The following is a 21,844-nucleotide window of genomic DNA, read 5'->3' on the forward strand; positions in this document are numbered from 1 at the left end:
ACGGTGATGGATGGAATGTGTGGGTGGTTTGGACCAGACGACAATGAAAAGAGGACATCGGCACGAGATCAGATATCAGGGACTGCGCTACAGGCTACTACACCTTTTTAAAGAGTATTACAATACAGCTGTTTGGTACTGCAATGGAGCTCAGCAGTGTTCCGGAAGTAAATTTACCATTATTTTTGTCCGAAGAAAGTAATATTAAAAGTTCAAAAAGGCTAATCAGCTACTTGGTAACTAAAAGTAAAAGTAAAAGTAGTAAAGTGCTGTACTTAAGTAAAAATATTAGGTATCTGTACTTAACTTCAGACATTTTTAAAGAGGATACTTTTTACTTTTACTTTACTACATTTGAGAGCAGGTACTGGCACATTTTACTCCACTACATTTTGAACAGGGCTGAAAAGTAAAAGTTTTGTTTTTTACCGTTTGAGACCTGCTGAAAAGGCTGAAGGTTTATTTTTAACATGTTCGTAGTTTGAGCAAACAAAAATATACAAATAAAGACAGTTAGAAAAAAAAAAATCTTTTTTTTTTTTGCTGTTGAACAAAATTCTTCACTTTTTTTTTTTTTTAATCAAAATAACTACATTTGAAGCTTTATAAGACCTCAAAAAACTTTTACTTTTTACTCTTTAAGTACATTTTTAAACAAATACTTTAATCCTTTTACTTAAGTATCTTTTTTTGTGTGATACTTTTACTTTTACTCTAGCATTTTTTTTGTTCTAATATCTGTACTTATACTTAGGTAACAAAATTGAGTACTTCTTCCACCACTGGTAACTAATGACCACAAGAACTATAATTTTATTTCATATCTGTTTCTAAAACTTCATAAACCGCAAAGTTAACACTGGATCTTGCGTTTTGAATGTGCTTTTTGGACTTAAAACAACTGCGTTATGGATAGTAGTTTGCACGTAGCTGGTTACGTAGCCTCCGTGATGTCTTTGAACTTTTAACATTTGAATTTTTTGAAAAGTCTATGGGAAAAATGTACGTAAAGTTTACTTCCAGAACCGGAGTGAAGTTGGAAGTTGTCGGGATTGTGGCGCTATTACTGCAATATTAAATACTTTTTGATGCTATTAAAACAAAACAAAAATGTGCATGCCCCTATTTACTACTTAAAAATAAATACAAAACCAAGACTAAATGAAGACTCTTGGGAGCACCCTGCTTTGTTCCATGTTTATGAAAGACATTTATGATTTGCATTTTGTTTTATATTGTATTATGGATTTTCATGTGATGGTTATAAACAGCAGCAGATGTGGCCAGTGTTGTGGTTTGAAACAAATGTCTTGCACAACTCTGAAATCATTTTGTTGTGTCAAGATAAAATGGTTTTAATTCTCGCAGCATGAAAATGAAGTCTGCGTGTACAAACAACACAATATTAATTTCATAAAGCCACAGTATGTAACTTTATAGCCCAAAACAAAAAAAAAGGCTCAAATAAAAGCATGTTTTTTTCAATTGGGTTGTGTTTATTGCACTGAAAAATAACATAGAAAAACGCAGTGAACGGGCTCGCATCTCCACAAACCTGACTCTTATTTGGCCTACCGTGGGGCCGCTTCCAGCTGGTTTCCACGGGCGACGGTGGCTCAGTGTGTAGAGCGTTCATCCTCTGATCCAAACTTGGCGATTCGAAACCTGCTCTTCACATAAACATCATCGGTTGAGCGGACAGATCCAGTGACACACAGGTTAGCGGTGCGATTCTAGCTCCCGCAGATAAACGCTGTTGCTGTGTCCTTGGGCAAAACACTTAACCCCCAGTTCCTTGGAGAATGTTCCAAAGTACGCTTTTAACTTTGTTGATTTCTGTGGAATCGTGCCACCTCCAAAAAAGTTTCAGATTGTACGTTTGAGTGTAAAAATCAAAATATATTTCGCCTGCTACAAGGTTTTGCCATTGTGCCCCTGAGCAAGACACTTCTAATTCCAACATATCCGCTCGTGTGTCAGTATTACATCATTAAAACCAATAATAACCCATTCATCCATTTTCTTCCGCTTATCCGGGGCCGGGTCGCGGGGGCAGCAGTCTAAGCAGGGTCTCCCAGACTTCCCTCACCCCAGACACGTCCTCCAGCTCCTCCAGTGAGACCCCAAGGCGTTCCCAGGCCGGCCGAGAGACATAGTCCCTCCAGCGTGTCCTGCGTCTTCCCCGCGGCCAATAAAAACCCAGGAATCGAAAAATATCTCGCAGAGGATTTTAAAAAAGGCCACTGCAAACCTTCGTATCCTTCCTTGCTTATCTTAAATAGCATTTCTACGGGTCCCCATGTCTTTGGTCTTACTTGCTGTAATCAGATTCAAAATACTATTAGACAAGCTATCAGGTTTTAGACGCGTGTTTGCTTTATTTTAGTCCACTATTGGCACGGTGCAGATAGGCTAATCGCTTCAACCGTGCGCATTGGAAACGTGTATCCAGCGAAGCCAAGTTCCCCCGGTTCAACAGATGTGACCAGGTTAAAACAACACCCCGATAAGTGCTTGGAGAGCCCACACTTAGAAAAAAAAAATAGGAGTCAGGGTACTTTTCTAGCCGCATACTTCTACTTGACTTTGTGGTTTATGTGAGTTGGGAGAAGTGGAAAGTGAAGCTCATTTTTTTGTTGTATTGTCCATTTTATGATGAATTTGGAAATGCTTTGTTTGATGAAACGTTCACCCGATGCCCTGATATCTTTTGGTGTAATGACGACAACAAGATTTCTCCGTGAAGCCTGGAAGAAGCGGAAGATGAGTTTGTTTAAATGAGTTTATCGGTATTTGTAACACACGTCTGGCAACAGTTTCAGCGTACTTAGCTCCTCTGTTTAGATAGATATAAGGCAGTGTCCACCAACATCTGGCCAGAACTGAAGAAGCAGCTTGGATGAGCCGAAACGTCTTCACTCCTACAACGATTTGTCCAGTTCACAGATTTAAATTTCGTCTTTTGCTATATCTGGCCTTTTGTATTTTATTGTATTTTGTTAATGGTATCTTATAAACTCATTAAAGGACTCAACACAATAATAAAATAGATTCATTCATTCATTCTTGAGTAATATTTTTTATTAAAGTAACAGTACTCTTTCTTGAATTAAACTTTTGGTTCCTCTTCCCACTGTGATTAACTCTATAAGCGTCAAAATCTTTATGTTGACAATATAAATGACTCGAACATATGAGTTTCTTGCACCGTGCCCTTCAGTATTTCGCATTTTTGTGTCTATCCTTTGAAAATACCAGATTGTGTGCATTGTTTTATGTTTTATTAATGTAACTGAGCACTACTTGCCTCTGTAGCTGGATAAATATCATGGAGAATTATGTATATGCTTAGTTTTTCAATTTTAAGTTCAATATGCCATATGCTTATAATGCGTCTTAAAGGTGGACTATGCAACTTTTCTGGTGGGTTTGTCTCCATGCAGGTTTTTGCTCTGCTTGGAATGCTCCACAGTATGTCACTTAATGTATTTATCATCTTGGGCTTATTCAAATACAGGTGTTTTTATTGCTTCAAAACGCATTGGAATAACGTGCTTTACCATTACGCACGTACTTCGCTGGAGAGCCCACACTTCGGCTGCTGTTGCGCTGGCTTTTGTAGGTGGCGTCGCTGCTTTACGTCGGTGGGAGTAGGCCAGCCACTCTCTCTCCCTCGCACACAGTTCACATCCAGTAGTTGGAGTTGTTGTACACCGTAGAAGACTCGGCGGAGAATACGGCTTTTCTCCAGCGGAGCAAGTGAGCGCGCACACGGCTACAAAAAAAAACCCCTTACCTTTCCGCGGGGGGGACAGACTTTTGCGGACACTTTTACGCCTGCTTTGACGCGAGTTTATCTGGTTGTTGGCTGTGGCAAGACGAACGGGAAGAAGACGAGGAGAGAGGAGAGAAGAGAAGAAGGGGAGCACCGTGCGTCACCGACCTCTCACTCAACACCACAGCCGCGGCAGAAGCGCTTCGGTCCGGTGTGGTGTGCTCCAGCGGTCCTCCTGCGTTACTGGAGAGGGGGAAAGGGAACTCCAAAACGCGGTATTTCAGCTGGTATGAGCTAATTCGCCGTCGGGACAGACATGGAAACTAAACCGTTTTTATCTTTGGGTGAGTTTGCTTACTCATTTGTTGTTGTGTTTTTTTTTCCTCGCAGGATGTAAAGCTGTTTTTCTTATCGGAAATATCACTGATTACGATTGTGAGTGTTGCGTTTTGCAAAGTCAACGCTGGTGCACGCTGGTTGAGTTGCAGTGTTGCATGTTAAAAAGATCTATAGCGATTTTCTGATGACATCTGCTTGATACGAAGTGGCATCTCCTTCTGTACTGTGCGCACCGCTCCACTGTCCCTCTCCTTTCGTTTTTACAGCGTAGTTAACAGCGTTTGCATCTGTCATAACAACACGTTTTCAGTTGCAAATCGGTGGAAATAATTATGCACGTTTTTGCTTAGGAACTTGCTCGAGGGATGCTACCTGTTCGAGTCGTTACGCACGGTGTCATGCGTAAACAGCACGCTGCTTCGGCGCGATTCACGTGTCCATTCACTTTCTAGTAGGTTTTCGTGGTTAAATGTCTTAGAATTGACTTTGACTTTGCTCAGTAGGTTGTTGTTGAAGTTGGACAGGGCTTAACACTGAATGAGGGGAGTGCAGAGGTCGCCCTGTCGTAAATTCTCCCCCCGTCTAGAGTTGGGGAGTTTTGAACGCTGCAGACGGAGACCAAGTTTAAAATGCCATAAAAGTGAAAGGCGTTCGAGTGAATTGTCATGCGGATTGGGAAGGATTCTTCTCTCAGAGCTCTAGCTTTGTAGAAATAAAGATAAGGCACGAATGAAATAGGCTTTTATTGTTATTATTATATGTTTAGCAGTGGTGGATGAAGCACTCAATGTCGTTATTTAATTAAAAGTACAGATACAGAGGTGAAAAGTTGCCCAAAGTAAAAGTATCTCATGAAAAAATCTGCTTAAGTTAAAGTATTAAAGAACCTGTTGAAGAATGTATTTATATAGGAAAAATTTAAAGTATTTCATGCAGATTTTGAGGTCTTATAAGGCTTCAAATATACAGATTTTGAAAAAAGAAACAATTAAATAGATTTTTTTAGTAGATAGATAGTTGTTTTTATTGCTCAAACTACGAACGTGTTAAAAATAAACCCCTCAGCCTTTTCAGGATGTCTCAAACTGTGATAAAAACTACTTTCACTTTTCCATCCTGTTCAAAAATGTAGTGGAGTAGAAAGTACAGATACCTGCTCTCAAATGTAGTGTAGTAAAAGTTAAAAAAAGCACCCACTTTAAAATCTACTTCAGTAAAGTACAGATACCTAAAAACTTTTACTTCGTTCTGTTCTGTTCTTTTGTTGTCTTTTGTGTAACTGTAGTCCTCTTAACAGTTTCATTTATTTTAATAGTCAGCCGGTCACGATTCACCTGATGAATGGATCGATGAATCATTGCAGCCTTGTTTACTTAAAGTGAAGTTGGAAAAAAAAGAAATCTTTAGGCTACACCGTTTAGTATTTCTTTAGCTTTCGAGTTTAAAAATACAAATCTTAACATGTGCATACAGCATTCTGCAAACAGACTCAACATCACGTTAATAAAAACAGTTAGACCACGTGTTAAATCACATTACTGTATATCACTGTGAGTCTGACTGGCTTGTTCCCATAGCACAAGTTATCAGATCAGCAGAATCTCTCACACATGTTGGAAATGTTCCGCAGCATGGTGTGGCAAACGGTTACTTGGATACAGCACTAATTACTTATGAGTAATGCATTTAATTATAATCTCATTCAATTCTAATTACAGGTTTGGTTGTTTTTTATTATTATTACAAATCATGTTTCACTCAGTAGTAACAAGTGGTGGAATAGAACAAAGTTGAAGTAGTAAAGTACTGTACATATTCATAATTTGAGTAAACAAAAAGATACAAATAATAAAAATAGCTTAAAAAAAAGACTGATTTAGTTGTTTCTACTGAACAAGACCTCATAATATGCGCAAAATACTTTTACGTTTTACTCTTTAAGTACATTTTGCTTTTATACTTTTACGTAAGTAGATTTTTTTCATGTGATGCTTTTACTTTTACTTGAGTGTTTTTGGCTCTGGTATCTGTACTTTCACTTAAATAACACAACTGAGTACTTATCCCCTCATTGCTAGAGACTGACAAAATTGCAATCATGTATTTCCCATTGTATCATGTAGGAAAGTGTTAAGCGAAGGTTTTTCACATCTTTATTCAAGCTACTGCTGTTTTAAATGTGAATGTAATCATTATTGAAGGACAGAAACACGGGCTGCTGTTTATACCGTTTACGTTTTCTTATCCGGTAAAGGCGTGCTGCGTTCAAGGACTACTGTATGTGATGTAGTTTTTCATGTTGTTCTTGTAACTGCATGGGCCTTTTCACTGCTGTTACTATACGAAAATGTCCAACTTTATTTTGGTACTAAGGAATAGACTTGGTTCAGTGATATTAAAAAACGCTCTTTATTTAGACAATAGAATGGGATTTTCAGCATTAAATAGTAGTAGTTTCTTTTATATTACCATGTGGCTTTATATTTGTGTAATCCCTCAGTCGTCCAGGTAGGTTCCATAGTGGTCCATGGGCGTATATTCGTCTATGTGGTAACAAAACCTGAAATTTAAATCTGTCAACTGGTCAAATCGTTGTAGGAGTGAAGGCGTTTTGCTGCTCATAGTCTATGTGTCTTATACTTGTTCTGATACAGCTCAAGCCATTCAGGAAAATTTAATTTCTGTCCCATAAATGTGACTTTTTTACTACTGATACCTGCTCAAATGAATATCTAGTTTAAGCATCAATTAGTGTCTGATTTATGATAGTGTTGACAACCCTGCTCGTCACATGGGGAATTCATAAATAATAATGAGAATAGTACTTAGCATGGTCTCATGGTCAATGTTTCCATCTCCAATGCACTCAAAGCGCTTTACGTCAAAGAACCACTCACCCATTTGGACGCACATTCATGCACCCATGTACACAGACACTGGGAGCGAGGTGAGTCAAGTGTCTTGCCCAAGGACACAACGACAGCATTTATCTGTGGGAGCTGGAATCGCACCGCCAACCCGTGGGTCAGTGGATCTAACCGTTTAACCAATGATGTTTATATCGAGAGCGGGATTCAAACCGCTAACGTTCAGATCATTGGACAAACTCTACCCATTCGTACTTGTCTTGTGCTACTCGTTTAACTATTGTGGTACAAATACTTTACATCATTCTGTAAAACCTTTAAATTTCCACTCCAAAGTTACATGAACGCACACATGGTAAATGATTACTACTAGAAATATACTGTACATGTGTCAGAGTACACAGACACAGCAGACATATAGTGGACCCTTGTACCCAGAGCCGAGGGGCAGTATGGGCCTGTCCCGTGGAGAGATAGAGAGAAGGGGGGGATAAAGAGGAGGAGGGGGGAAGCGAGGGAGAGGGGAGGGGAGTATTGTGTCTGCTAAAGGAGGTAGTTACGGTAAGGACACGCTGTACATTTGTACTTTTTCTCAGTGAGTACTTAGCCCTGTCATGATAACACACTTTGAAGTTCGATATATCGCTGAAGTAAATATAGACGATAAACGATAATATTGAAGCGAATTTATGCCACTGATACAACAACCCAAGAGCAGATTTAAACCACAAAAACTATTCTAAATGTACAGTATTGTTAAAAAGCTCCAGTAAATAAACAGCAGAATGAAACAAGATTTTTGAAATTTCTTCATTTCTGGTGGATTTTAATGTGTACCAGTTGGCGACAGTGGGTTTACATTTACATTATAAAGGGTCCTTGAACCAGTATAAACACACAGCTGCCCTCACATCTGCCCGACTCAAAAACAAATATAGGCAGCAGCAGATATTTTGCTACTATAGATATAAAAAGAATGTAATCGTTTGAGAAGGATATTTAAGCAGCTGTAAACACACAAGCCCTGTGTCCAATAAAACGTGATATATTATTTTCAATCTAAATGTTTGGGCTCTTGGGGGCCCTCTGCTGGCCTCGGGACCCTCAGCAGCTGCTCAGTCTGGTTATAGTCTGGATCCGGCCCTGGTACTTATTCTGCACGTGTAAAGAGTCATAAAAGTTAATAATTCAACTTTTCACGGCTTAAATCTGATCATATTGTCAAAAATGTATCAAAAATGTACCAGTAGTGCAAAGAAAAAGTACACAGGATAAATGTTGACCCCCCCAAAAAAATTGTTCCAGCTTTCATATACTGAATGATAAGTCAATATAGTAATTATCATGACAGGCCTGCAAGTACTGCATCAGTACTACTACTATACTGGTCAGTGGTCAGCTCGGGTCTATCTAATGGAGAGGTCTGCAGCCAATCCTCTGTCAGTGTGGAAGTGTGCGGTTTGGAGCCAAGTTCAGGCGTTGGAGAAAGAAATTTGACTGTTGTTGAGTTAAGCAATCCGTGTATTTATGTGTTCCAAATTCCATAACTCAGTAATCACAGTACTGTATATGGTCTCATGGTTATATGCTATGTATACCTCAGGTGAACTCAAATGATCTTAAATAGCACTAAGTTGTATAGATCCAGCAATGTCCTCACTGTTTTTACACTGGAGAATATAATTGAAAATTTAAAAATACATAAACAAACAAATATTTATGAAATGTTGTTGGTGTATGTTTTTAGTGACCACTTTTTAAAATAATTCATTCAGAATATTCTATTGATAAGTATGTGCTATTTGAAAGTAATGACGTGTAATAGTAGCAGTAACAGTAGTAGAAGTAGCAGTAATAGTTGTAGGAGTAGTAGTAGCAGTAATAGCAGTAGTAGTTGTAGTAGCAGCAGTAGTAGTAGTAGCAGTAATAGTAGTAGAAGTAGCAGTAGTAGTTGTAGGAGTAGCAGTAGCAGTAATAGCAGTAGTAGTAATAGTAGCAGTACTAGCAGCAGCAGTAGTAGTACTAGCAGTAGTAGTAGTAGCAGTAATAGTAGTAGAAGTAGCAGTAGTAGTTGTAGGAGTAGCAGTAGCAGTAGCAGTAATAGCAGTAGTAGTAATAGTAGCAGTACTAGTAGCAGTAGCAGTAATAGCAGTAGTAGTAGTTGCAGTATCAACAGTAGCAGTAGAGGTATAGTGCAGGCAGACTGTTAGTACAGGTGTGTAGTATTGTGTGTCCGTGTTCAAAGTGATTCAGGTTACAGCCGCCGCCACACAGACACTCAGCTTTGTACCAGGAAGGATCACACAGCAGCAGTCAGAGCGCTGTAAACATGTTTAGTTTACAACTTAAAGGAACACTGTGTAACTTTTAAGATCAAGTCAGCCTGTTTGTTTGCATGGCTGTCGTTGTTTTGCCTGGAATGTTCCACAGTATTGCATTAAACATAACTATCATACACTTATCCTATTGCAGGTGTTACTGAAGAAAAAAGGACATTGCCCATAGAAGTCTTTCCACAGATCTGACCTGTAACTTGGTTTGATGGCATCGCGCACTTGTCTCTGTAGGGATTGATAAGTGTAATGCCATACTGTTGAACATTACAATTAAAATGATAACTTCTCCATAGAGACATGTCAGATCTACGGAGAGGTGCTCCCACGATATAGATCTGACCTGTAACTTGGCTAAGCAGTGTCACATATTTGTCTCCATAGAGTTTGATAAGTTTAATGCCATACTGTCGAACATTCCAGTTAAAACAATAACAACTCCATGGAGATAAATCAGATCTGTGAAAAGGTGAGCCCACTCCACAGATCTGATTTGTAATTCCACACAAACTCATTGGTCCTTAAACTATCCTTACTATTCAAGCTGATTTTCTCAAGCTTAATGCCATACTGTGGAACATTCCATTTAAAAAGTAATAACTGTGGGACTAATAAAGGCATATCTTATCTTATCTTATCTTAAAACAACTACATCTCTATGGGGACTTGTCAGATCTGCGGAGAAGTGAGCCCTTTTTGCACATCTGACCTGTAATTTGATTCGCCGGTGTCACCTGTTTTTTTTATGCCGTACTGTGGAACATTTTGGACAAAACAGTCACATCTCCACAGACACCTGGCAGACCCTCCACTAGAAAAGTTCCATAATCTACCTTTAACGCATCCTCATCATCAGTTTTTCCTTTCCCCAGCAAATCCATCGGTCCTTAAACTATCATCACTATTCAAACTTTGCTTTATCAGACGTTTTATCTCGTGCGAATCTTAATTACTCTCTCCCAAGGACACCTGAACGCGCCTCGAGTCCTTGAACGCATCGATTAACCACTCGCTTATTGCAATTATCTGGCACGCCGCATTAGAGGTTGCCTGCTGTTTAAGATGACACGCGTACATTTAGTCGTTATGGATAGCGTGCTAGCGTGCGGTGACGCCATACGGTCTAGCCCCGCCCCCCTCCCCTGTAAGTGACACGAGGCTACTACAGGCAGTAAGGATGACATTGAACTCAGATTGGCCTTTTGGAGGGAGACGGTAATGGTCGGAGAGCGGATTCAACAGTTACTATGGCGTTCTGAGGCAGGCGGACATATGCTGTGCTAAAACTGCATGTATGTGCATGTAAACGGCGGCTGGAGGTCATTTTTGTATACGAGCGTGAAAATAAACTTCGTGTTTTGCCGTGAAAATATCATAAACAGGATTTTAACATGAACAACCTATTCAAATTAAAGTGTATTAAAATAAAGACTACCCAATTATTTTTACTTATGTGGAACACTTCAGTTTGTGGTGTTGTTTTAATATTTATTTTGCGTCAAAATTTGCATTGAGACGTAAAAACACCTCTCTTTCTAAACACAGTAGAGTCCTCTGGGGAAGTATTCATTTTATTCGTGTAGTTTTTAACATGTTTTCAGTGACGTCAACCTGCAGCTGTCTGTCCACCGCCTGATCTTTAATTACATATTTATTCATTGTAGCGTGACTCCGCAAAAACCTCATAGAGATACAAGTGGACAAGAAGTAGTGACGCTAACAGTGAGGTTGGCGGACGCTATTGTTCACAGAGACTATTGTAATTTGAATTTTGTTGTATCGTCTGACATTATTTTCTATGGTCTTGGTTAATATGTATTCACTAAGTGCTTAAAGGTGGACTAAGTAACCTTTCTGGTACCGGGTCCATTACCTGCTTGTCTCCATGGAGATGTTATTGCTTCGTTTGGGATGTTCTACTGTATGGCAAGGTTCGAAGGTTCGGAGGTTCGGAGGTTCGAATCCCGCTCTTGACGTAAACATCATTCAGCGATCAAATCCACTGACCCACAGGTTGGCGGTGCGATTCCAGCTCCCACAGATGAATGCTGTTGTTGTGTCCTTGAGCAAGACACTAAACCCACCTTCCCCCCAATATGTGAATGAGTGTTTGGTTCCTTGAATGTAAACCGCTATATTAAAAAATGTGACAATTACCAGTGTTTTTTACCCACTTCAAGCCGTTTTATTGGTCAAAATGGGTCATGTTTCCACAGATGTGACTTGTTATTTGGCCTGGCGGAGTCACGTGCTCGTCTCCATGGATACTTAGCTTAAGTAATGACGCATCCATAAAGATTGGCAGAAGGTGGGCCCACAGATATATGAACAGGTTACTCCAAATCCAATCCCACTGATGAAATTCAACAGTTTTCACACAATTAGTAACACTTAAGGTAATTGGATAAATGTCTTGCCCAATATAAACTGACTAGAGCGGGATTAAAACTGTAAACCTTCCCGTTACAGGACAAGGCTCCAATGAGATAACGAGATCCACACATACACATGAAATTGCTCGTAGAAAGAAGAAACGCATGTTAAAGGTACATCGTGTAACCTGCATGATTCCAGTTCCGAGTTAAAACCATATTAGTACCATACTGTGGAATATTATAGCCAAAACCAACTAAATTTCCATGGAAACGAACAAGATGGACTTCTCTGGATCAACTAAGAAACAGGACTGTGGAGATGCAAACCTGCTCGGAGTAAGTTTTTCAGTGCAAACAAACGAAACGTGTCTTTCTTTAGTTGAAAAGTTACATACCGTGAATTTTAAAATGCTGTGTAGTGTCTTGCAAATATTTGGGTTCACTTGTGTTTTTACATAATTTAAGCCCATTTTGATAAAACGTGTTTGACAGATTCGCTGATTGCAATCGGAGCTATAATTTGGGGAGGATTTACATCATTTCACTGGAAAAAAATGTGATGAAATATTTTATCGCGCGCTAGCTATTTCCAAAAGTTTCTCATGCAAGTCTATGAAAAAAGACCAGGCCAACTCAGGGCATCTCCACTGCTACTCTATTTATGTATTTGTACTGCTATGGAATTTCATAACATTCTCAGTCAATCAAATATAAATGGTTTCTTCCTCAATTTGGATGCATATTCGCTCTGCAATTTGGTCATTTTGGTAATGGCTGTGACTCATTGTTCAGAGTGCACGGAAAGAAAACATTTGATACAGCGGTGGATAAAGTACTCAATTGTGTTACTTAAGTAAAAGTACAGATACAGAGGTAAAAAGTTACTCAAGTAAAAGTATCACATGAAAAAATAGACCTAAGTAAAACTATTTAAGTACCAGTCCTTATAGAGATGTTATGTACAACCTTATGCAAGTAGAATAATGTTTGATTTTGAATGTAATTACTGAATAAAATACTTACTACTACCCGTGTAAAAATGTACTTCAAGAGCAATGTAGTGCTATTGATTCAAAATTATACATATTTTTTTCAACAGTAACAATACGAATCAATTTCTTAACTTTTCTTATGAATTTTGAGTATTTATTTTTGTTTGCTAAAACCCGCAGCTTGAACTTGAAAATTTTAGTCGGGGTATTACCACAAATATGGTAAAAAATAACTCCTCAAATCATATGAAAAGTACTGTTTACTTACTTTTACTAGTTCAGTTTAAAAATGTAGTGGAGTAGAAAGTACAGATACCTGCTCTCAAATGTAGTGAAGTAAAAGTAAAAAGTACCCACTCTAAAATGTACTTAATGAAAGCACGGATACCTAAAAATTCTACTTAAATACAGTACTTTACTACTTTACTAACTTATTTAATAGATTTTACAATGAATAAAGTTTTAAGTCTTTTATATATTCGTACATTTTAGTTTAAGTCCCACTGTCGGCTGTCCTGGGAACGCCTTGGGGTCCCACCGGAGGAGCTGGAGGACGTGTCTGGGGTGAGGGAAGTCTAAAAGTCCCTGCTTGGCCTTTGCCCTTGGAGCCCAGAACTGGATGGATAGAATTTTTTGTACATTTTTCAACTATAAGGAAGGATTTTCAAGGCTGCCTTTTTTGAAGGACCATAGTTTCCTCCACAAACAACAAAATATTCTGTTTTATTCTGTATAAAAACTGCAAATCCTGTAGTTTAGATCTCTGTACAAGCATGTTCTGAAATGTGATTGTTGTATTAGTTGGTCAGTTCATATTTTAGTCTTTTTTTCGGACATAAAATCGAAAATCTAATCCCTGTTAACATCGTTCAGCCCTAATGGGATTGATGGCCGATTGAAGGTTGATGGTCGAGTCCCAAAATAACATAATTGTGCCCAGAAGTTCTTAGAAATAGACCTGTCATGATAACACATTTTGAAGCACGATATATTATAATAAACCATCATAATGAAACTACTTTATGCCACTGTCACAAAGCAGGATAATCCCAGTAAACAGATTTTTAAGTGACAGTATCATTAAAAGGACTGAGCTGCAACAGATACATAGAAGTTACTTATTCAAACCTGTGCTGGTCAAAACTTACAGCGTAACATAAAAATTGCAACAAATTTACAGTAGCTTCTCAGATAGGATAAGGATGTCAGAGTCGCTTACGTATTCACTGGTTAAACTGGGGTCAGGGGAAACCAAAGAAGGTTGGGAACTACTGTCCTAGATCAGCGGCAAGATAATCCAGGAAGTCGTTTGAGTTCTGAAACTAACTCCCCGCATTTTTCCCTACAACCTTCAGCATCATTAAGCTTCAGAAATCAGTTTTATTTCGATGTGAGGCGCCTACGAAGGTTTGAACTTTGAGAGTGAAACGAGAGAAATGTGAGAAAACGTTAATGCCTGTCTGAGAAAAGTGTATAAAGTGTGTGGTGAGGGGTTTTACAGCTGCAAAACATATAGAATAATTGTAAAAAAATAAAGCTTAGACCGTAACGCCCGCGATCAACGAAGAACCAACTGTACAGGGTGACAGTAGCTCAGTTGGTAGAATGTTTGATCTGAAACATAAAACATCATCGGATCAGATTCGCGGTCAGACCCATAGGTTGGTGGTGGGGCAAGACACTAAAAACACATCGCCCCCCAGTGTCTGCATACACTGTTGTATGAATAAGCGTGTGAATGGGTGGGTGGTTCCTTGATGCAAAGCGTTTCGAGTGCCTTGAAGGTGGAAAAGCGCTATATAAAAATGTACCGTTTTGAAAAATGCTCTAATATACTTTAATCATGACAGACATTTTCAAAAGATACTTAACTTATATATTTTTGTCTGTCAGCAATAGAAGTTAAAACGACATTCCTCTGTTGCTTGTAACCGAAAGCAGAATAGCTGTGTGTGTATGTGTGTGTGTGTTTGTGTGTCTGTGTGCGGCTGGAGACTGTCGAAAGCATTTGGCCCACTTTGTCCTTTTACTGCGTGCTCCTGATGCCCTACCTTTTGAGACACAGCTGTCATCTTAACTGCAGAGCTTTTATAGGCAGACTCAATGGTTTCAAGTCATAGCTCTTTCCCCATCCCACCCCTCCTCTTTCTCCTCTCTATCTCCTCTCATCTTTTGTGTCTTCATTCATGGAGGTTTTTGGTTCAAATGAAATGATACTGATGGAATGTCCCAACATAAAGAGTCACGTTATAAAAAAAACCCAGCAACACACCTAGAGTTGTGTTTCGTTTTGTTCACACGTGTTTGAGTAATGCTTTATTATTAGTCTGGCCCGCTTTGTCCTATTTTTGTATACGCGTTTCGCTTGTCACAACAGTAAGAAGCGAAACATGCTAGAAAAAAAGCAGATTGAAACTAGCATGGTCAATTTGCTTTGTTGAGAAGTTACGTTTTTGAAGAAACAGTAACACAACATGGCTAAAATCTCATTAAGTTCATTTTGTATGTCTCCTTTAATACAGATGTTAATATATTGAGGTGTACGATGTAACTTTTGTGGTGGAGGATGAGCCACATGTTTTTTTTTCCCGTGGAGATGCTTTGTCTGAAATGTTCCACAGTATGGCCTTGAACATGACTATCTCCATGAAACAAGTGGCACCGCCAGGCCAAGAGGTGAGCCCACTCTTAGCAAGAAGTTATTTTTGAGCAATAAAAACATGCAAGCAGCAAAAAAAATGCAATTTGATACATTCGCTTGGGGGTTCTGCATGGATGTCTATGGCGGAATGTTCAGCGGTTACTATGGCGACCGCAAACACTGCCTGAAAAGTTTAAAGATAGTCTCAAAACTCAAGAAAAAACACAAAATGGACTTTAACAACACATTTCGCAGGACCCTTTGAACAATACGAGCGTTAATGGTCCTGTTTAGGTGTTTGATTTTCAACAAAAAAAACGTGAGAGTGACTGTAACTGTTGGCTAATTGTAGCTAGCTTGTGTGATTCTATGTGAGAGTGGCTTGTTTAACCGCACAAATCCACTGACCTGTTGTAGCTCCAATTAAGTCAGTTCTTTACGGTCAGATTGTGTTAAAACAAAGCTCAGATTAAAGTCTAACTTCATTAAAACAGCTTCAGACAGAGCAGTGCTTCTAGTTGCAGCTGATGTTGACGACACCAGCTGCAGTGTATTAATAGATCGAATAAATTTGAATGTCATATGGGTGAACATTCCAGCCAACACAATATCATTTCCATGGAGACAAGCAGGTACCAGACCCTCACCAGAAAAGTTACATAGTGCGCATTTAATAGTACGCGACTCCATCCAGACTGAATTATGATCACGCCTTGACTTGTTTGATTATATTTGCAAAGAGCCGTGAAAGAGCATGTGCTTTATAACCTTTATTTTTACGGCGTCTTTGATAAGTGGAGAGTGTAATTATGCTTTATGGCTAAGTTGGAGGCTAGCTGCTAATGCTATATTTAAGCAGCTTGTTCCTGTGCAAACATCACAAATGCAGAGTGAAGGGTTTGAATGAACTGTCTGATGTTCAACTTGGAGAGACTAAAATTAGAGAGATTTATCGGCTGCATTTGACCCATCATTCACCCATCTCTAGATCTTGAGCTAGGCTTGGTCAGGACTACCCAGCTGGAGGATTTTATCTATTGTGCATGACTTGGGGAAAGTGAAGCCCCAGACACAGGAGGAACATGCAAACTCATTGGAACTGAAGTTGGGACCTTCTTGCTGTGAGGCAGAAACACTAACCACTCCACTTCATTGAACTTTGCTCAGTGGCGGAGCATTTTGGGGGGTCAGTGGTTAGCATTTTGGGGGCTCTTGGTGAATTTGAGTTTTGGGGCCCGCTATATAATGTAGGGTGGATTGGAAACTTCAATTTCTAGGATTGTATTTGAATAGTTAGGTACTAGATTATTTTACTTACTTTAGTTTTGGGTTTTTTAGGTGGTATAGTTAAATTTTTGTCTTCTCCATAAGAGCTTACAGCAATAAGCGTACTCACAGAAATGGGTTAAAATATGGTTTTGGTAAAATTGATATTGCTGAATACTTTTACAGACATTTTTCTGATGCATTTGAGTAAAATAAACATCCATCTATCCTTTTGTGCACAAGTTTCATTCTGTAATCTGATGGAAGCGCTGTGGGCAAAGGCACAGTAACCCTGCCTTGTCATATATGTTTAGATCATGTTTTAAACTAGGCCGATTTATTGAGTTTTTCCATATTGAGTTAACATGGTCTAAATTCTGAGAGCAAAACCAAGACCAATTTGATGCAGACAGTTTACACTTAATAAAGAATGTGGACTTTGAACTAGCTCTGAGTTATCTGAGGATCCTATATGAGATAAAACTCAGTGGCTATTAAGTTTTCACCCTGCAGTTTTCATCTAAACTGGGGAATGAGATTCTGTGGGCAAAGCACACCTCTCACAGACACACATGACTTATTTGCATATCCATATACGTGAAAATTAAATTTTTTAAAAGTGCTTTGGCATTTGCACCTTTCACTTGTGCTGAACACAGAGGAGCATGAGGAGCATGTGTGTGTCTGCCCTGTGCTGCTCATGCTGCTGCTGTACATAAAGAGGCACGGAGAGAGAGAGAGGGGCGAGTCAGCTCCAGATGAATGAGCTCAAGTCTGTGAGTGCTGAAAGTCTGGGTGGGACAGATTAAATATAAAAAAATACACAGCATGAACCAGAAATACAGTATATTAAGTGGCTTAAGTGATGGTTTCAGTTCAGGCATAAATTTTTCAGTGGGACTACTTTTCTGTGTGGCAGCTTGTCGTCTCCCTGCCTCCCTATCTGATTATTATGTAGGTACAGACAATTAATATGCACAAACCAAGATATTTTGGGTGTGTGAGTCCTTTGTGTGTGAATACACACTGTTAATATGCAGGTAATTAATACGCATTCAGTGCATTCTCTGCTCGTTCACTCATCGTGTTTGTCTAAAAGTGAACCAGAACATATGAGTACATCAGTACAAGAGTACATAAGTTCATAAGTAGGTGTGTCTTAAGTCGAAATAAAGCTGAAAGTACAGTGAGGACAGATCTTTAGTGCCCCTTGCCACACCTCATCCTCTATACAGACCTCTACAAACTGAAAAATAAGTACAATTCAGCAGTTCAATAGATCGATGTCTGTCTATTTTTTAAACATCTTTGAAACTACCTCAGCGGCAGCAGGGTCCCTCTGTCTCAGTGTGCACTCATGGACTAGCCCATTCTAACGAAAAAAGGGCGAGTGCTTTGAAAGATAAAATTGATTTTACAATCAGGTACTATTTTGATGGTGTTCTCTTGTTTAAAAGTAAACTACTCTCATTTAATGTTATATTGAGAGAATACCAAAAGTGACCCTGAGGGGCAATTGGTCGGGGGCCCTACAGGTTGGGGGCCCCTCTAGGTTGGGGACCCTTCCAGGTTGGGGACTCCTCCAGGTTGGGGGCCACTTCAGATCGGGGGCCCTAGGCTGCCACCTCTGACATTGCTACACATAAATATGAAAATAAATACTATCTACATAGAAGCTTGAGCTTCTATTATTAGATTTATTTTATCTTTTTTTCCAGATTGTTTTCGGGTATTACTGTTGGGTTTTTTGTCTGTGTTTAATTTAATTTTGTTTAATTTCATGACAAAAAAAGTCCAACATGTGTAATTTTTTAACACAAGATAAATGTATTTGTTTATTATATATTATTATACCATATGCTTTAACACTACTGCTGATGATACTCAAGATGAAACTGTTCAAGAAAGGTCAAATTTGACAGTTATTTACTTTTTTCAGTATTGATTCTCGTTTAAATGAGTGTCTAGTTTCCATACTAGTTTTAGTATTGACTAGTATGTGATTTTCAATACTTTCTGCTGAAGTTTTTGACAACTTTATTTCACAAATAACTGTTTCATGTCATAAATACCCATAAAACCCATAAAACTTGAAAACACCCAAACCAATCGTTCATCTCAATACACTCCTCCCCCTGTCATCTGTTCATTGAGTAGAAACAATATTTAGACTGATTTTGCTGACTGCAGAGGAAAGCACATTTGTCAGTTTGTTGCGTTCTAAACTTGTCTCGTGTGATGTCTGCGGCCTCGTCTCAGTCTCGGAAATGGCGACTCCATAGCCTTGTTAATCCTGGGTGTAAAAAGCCGTTCTGTGCCGGTGAAGTTTTATTGATAAGAGCCGGGCTGAACTCTGAACCTTGGACCTTGACCTTTAACCCCCATATGCTCTATCATGTGTGGAATGTCCCCGTGGCGCTGCCCGGCCTCCGTGGTTAAACGCCTTAATAACATTGACCACCTCTGTAGCTTTTCATCTGGCAAACACAAGTAGCCTCTTTATCATTAGATCTGCACAGTAAAAAAAAAAAGTTAGTTCTGACGAGTACTGCAATTGCGATTAGATGCAGTATATTTTACTGTATATCGCATATAGGAGTCGGTTCAGAGTGCACATCGTAAACACAGAGCTTAGAAGGTGCTCTACCTGATTAAAAAAACAAAAAAAAGTCTTAAAAACGTGAAAACAGGACTAATTTGTTCTAAAAGGTTTTCACAAAGAGGCCAGAGTGGAGTTTTGCTGTTACAGAAAAGCTAATGATGACTAGCACGCTAACGATGACTAGCACTCTAACAATGACTAGCATGCTAACACACAATTCCTGATTATCGGACAATAATACGCTTTATAATTAGATGCAGACGGTTTGCAGCAGACATATTTTGACCTCAAGGGCTCAAATGGGAAAAAATGGGTACAGGGTCTTTAACATTCTGGAGAAGACTGAAGTTTTAAGTGACTAGCTAATACAAAACTTCCATTAATAAAAAAAAACACAGGTAAGGCAAGATTTTTCTATAAAAATGACCGGATATTGTGTTCTTTGCAGAGGACGCTCTATCATCAAAGTAATTACAACCTTCGAGATTTGATAACTGAGACTGATATATTGTGCAGCCCCATTATTCCTATGAAAAAATCTCAAAATATTTTCATGGTATAAAAATGCATGATTTTGCTTCACTGGCCTGGTAAAACAAATAACATTTAAAGGTCTTGCTGGAATATTACATTGAGTATAACATCAACTGTATCTACATTTATTCATAAATTGCAAAACGATACCTTAAAAAACATGCATGCTAACTAGGGCTCATCACTCCACAGATCTGCCCTGCTATGACTTGACCCAGTGCTTGTTTCTGTGGAGTTAGACAAGTTTAATATCAACTTATGGAGCAATCCAGGCTCGACGATATATTGTTTTTTATTAGGCTTGTCATGATAATTAGTATATCGCCTTATCGTTCAGTATATGTTAGCTGGAACAGTATTTTTTGGAGCTCAGTATTTATCGTGTGGATAGTTTCTTTGCATTTGCAGTGATATTTTGTGCACTGAGATGAGACTTGAGCTAAATAACTTGTATCACTCATTGTACCCATAGACCGTCTAAAGAAGTGGAGTGTGACGTCACCCGTAGCGTTCGGTTCCAGTCAATTGAAGCTAGCGGTTATAGTTGTAAAATTGGCGCCAAGTTCCATATTTGGAATTCTGACAGCGACTATCATAGCAACCAAAAAGCCAGTCCGGAACGAAGCTGTTCAAAGTAACGCCCCTTTCCACCCGTACCGCTGGTTTGACAGGGGGCGGGCGCTTAGCAACGCTGTCGATCAAACCTGTTTTTCTGATTCTGTACATTATCTGTTCAAACGCCCTCATTTGTTTTCCCAAAGACAAAAGCTTTTCCTTATTGACACTTCCTTATCCTCTCCACTAAACGCTGCACTCGCTCGTGTTGACGCGTTCATTAGAATTCCATTTGTACATCTTCTTGGTTCGATCGCTCCGGGATGACTTTGACACCGCCAGAGTAGTTTACGTCGAAGGGTTTTACTGCGTTCCTGTGTGGACGGTAGTGAGAGTTGCAGTATTCACAGCGCGTACTCCGGGCCTTTTGAAGAACTGAGCAGTAGTCTCAGTGGAGATGGTTCCAGATTATATACCTAGGAGGAGAGTGGGTCTGCCCTCTTCCAGTCCCCAGGATACTGTCTGAAGGGGAATAAACAGATAAATGGCTGTGAAGAGATTTTGAAGTGTCTTTACTGGCTTTTTGTAATGAGTATACACCTTTGCGTTTGTATTTCCTCTTGCTGTATTTTTTTATAAATTGTCAAATCATTTTTCTGAGTGAAATTGGATAGGACGTTTAAGAGGGTCGATACAAGTTTTGAATTGTTAGATCCGTCCATCCATTTTCTTCTGCTTATCCGTGGCTAGTCGCGGGGGCAGCAGTCTAAGCAGGGACTCCCAGACTTCCTTCACCCCAGACACGTCCTCCAGCTCCTCCAGTGGGACCCCAAGGCGTTCCCAGGCCAGCCGAGAGACATAGTCCCTCCAGCGTGTCCTGGGCCTTCTCTCAGTGGGACATGAACGGAACACCTCCCTAGGGAGGCGTTTGGGCGATTGGGTATGTTAGCATGGTTAATTAGCCGCACAGCTAATAGCACAATGACGCTAACAGTTAAGCTTAAGTCTTGGTAATGATAGTAATGGATTCAGTGGGAAAAAAAAGAGTGTGAAAATGTAATTGAATTTTGCAATGTGGAAATAAGGCCAGTGCTGGAAGAAGTACTCAGTTTTGTTGCTTATGCAAAAGTACAGACACTGGAGCAAAAAATAATAATACTCAAGTAAACGTATGACATGAAAATATCTACTTAAGTAAAAATATTAAAGTACCGTTTGAAAATGTCCTTAAAAAGTAAAAGTATTTTGCACAGATTTTGAGATATAATGAAGCTTCAAATGTAGTGATAAAGATTTTGTTCAACAGAAATGATTGAACTGTAGCTGGTTTTATTTATATATTTTCCGTTTGCTCATATTACAAACGTTAAAAATAAACCCTCAGCCTTTTCAACCTCAGACATGTCTCAGACGATCCTAATATATACTTTTACTTTTCAGTCCAGTTCAAAAATGTAGTGGAGTAAAAAGCACAGGTACAGGTTTACTACTTTTACATGTTACGTTTCACCACTGAATATCAATGCAATAGGTTGGATTCATTTGGCATCTTAACATTCTAAACT

At 39.1% G+C, this 21,844-nt stretch overlaps 1 protein-coding gene across 6 annotated transcripts in view; it reads left to right on the forward strand.

Moving 5' to 3' along the window:
• The first annotated feature begins 3,703 nt into the window (after nt 1-3,703).
• Nucleotides 3,704-21,844, forward strand: part of rxraa (retinoid X receptor, alpha a) — a 221,505-nt gene continuing 203,364 nt past the window's right edge. For 4 of the 6 annotated variants that reach the window (XM_033976212.2, XM_055225681.1, XM_033976216.2 and 1 more), the window contains exon 1: nt 3,704-4,119. In XM_033976212.2, coding sequence (XP_033832103.1) covers nt 4,092-4,119 — 28 coding nt within the window. In that variant the 5' untranslated portion in view covers nt 3,704-4,091. The remainder of the gene's footprint in view (nt 4,120-21,844) is intronic. The other 2 variants (XM_033976215.2, XM_055225682.1) reach the window with 1 other exon arrangement.

The sequence above is a fragment of the Periophthalmus magnuspinnatus genome, chromosome 12 (genome assembly GCF_009829125.3).
Source record: "Periophthalmus magnuspinnatus isolate fPerMag1 chromosome 12, fPerMag1.2.pri, whole genome shotgun sequence".
Classification (NCBI taxonomy): Eukaryota; Metazoa; Chordata; class Actinopteri; order Gobiiformes; family Gobiidae; genus Periophthalmus; species Periophthalmus magnuspinnatus.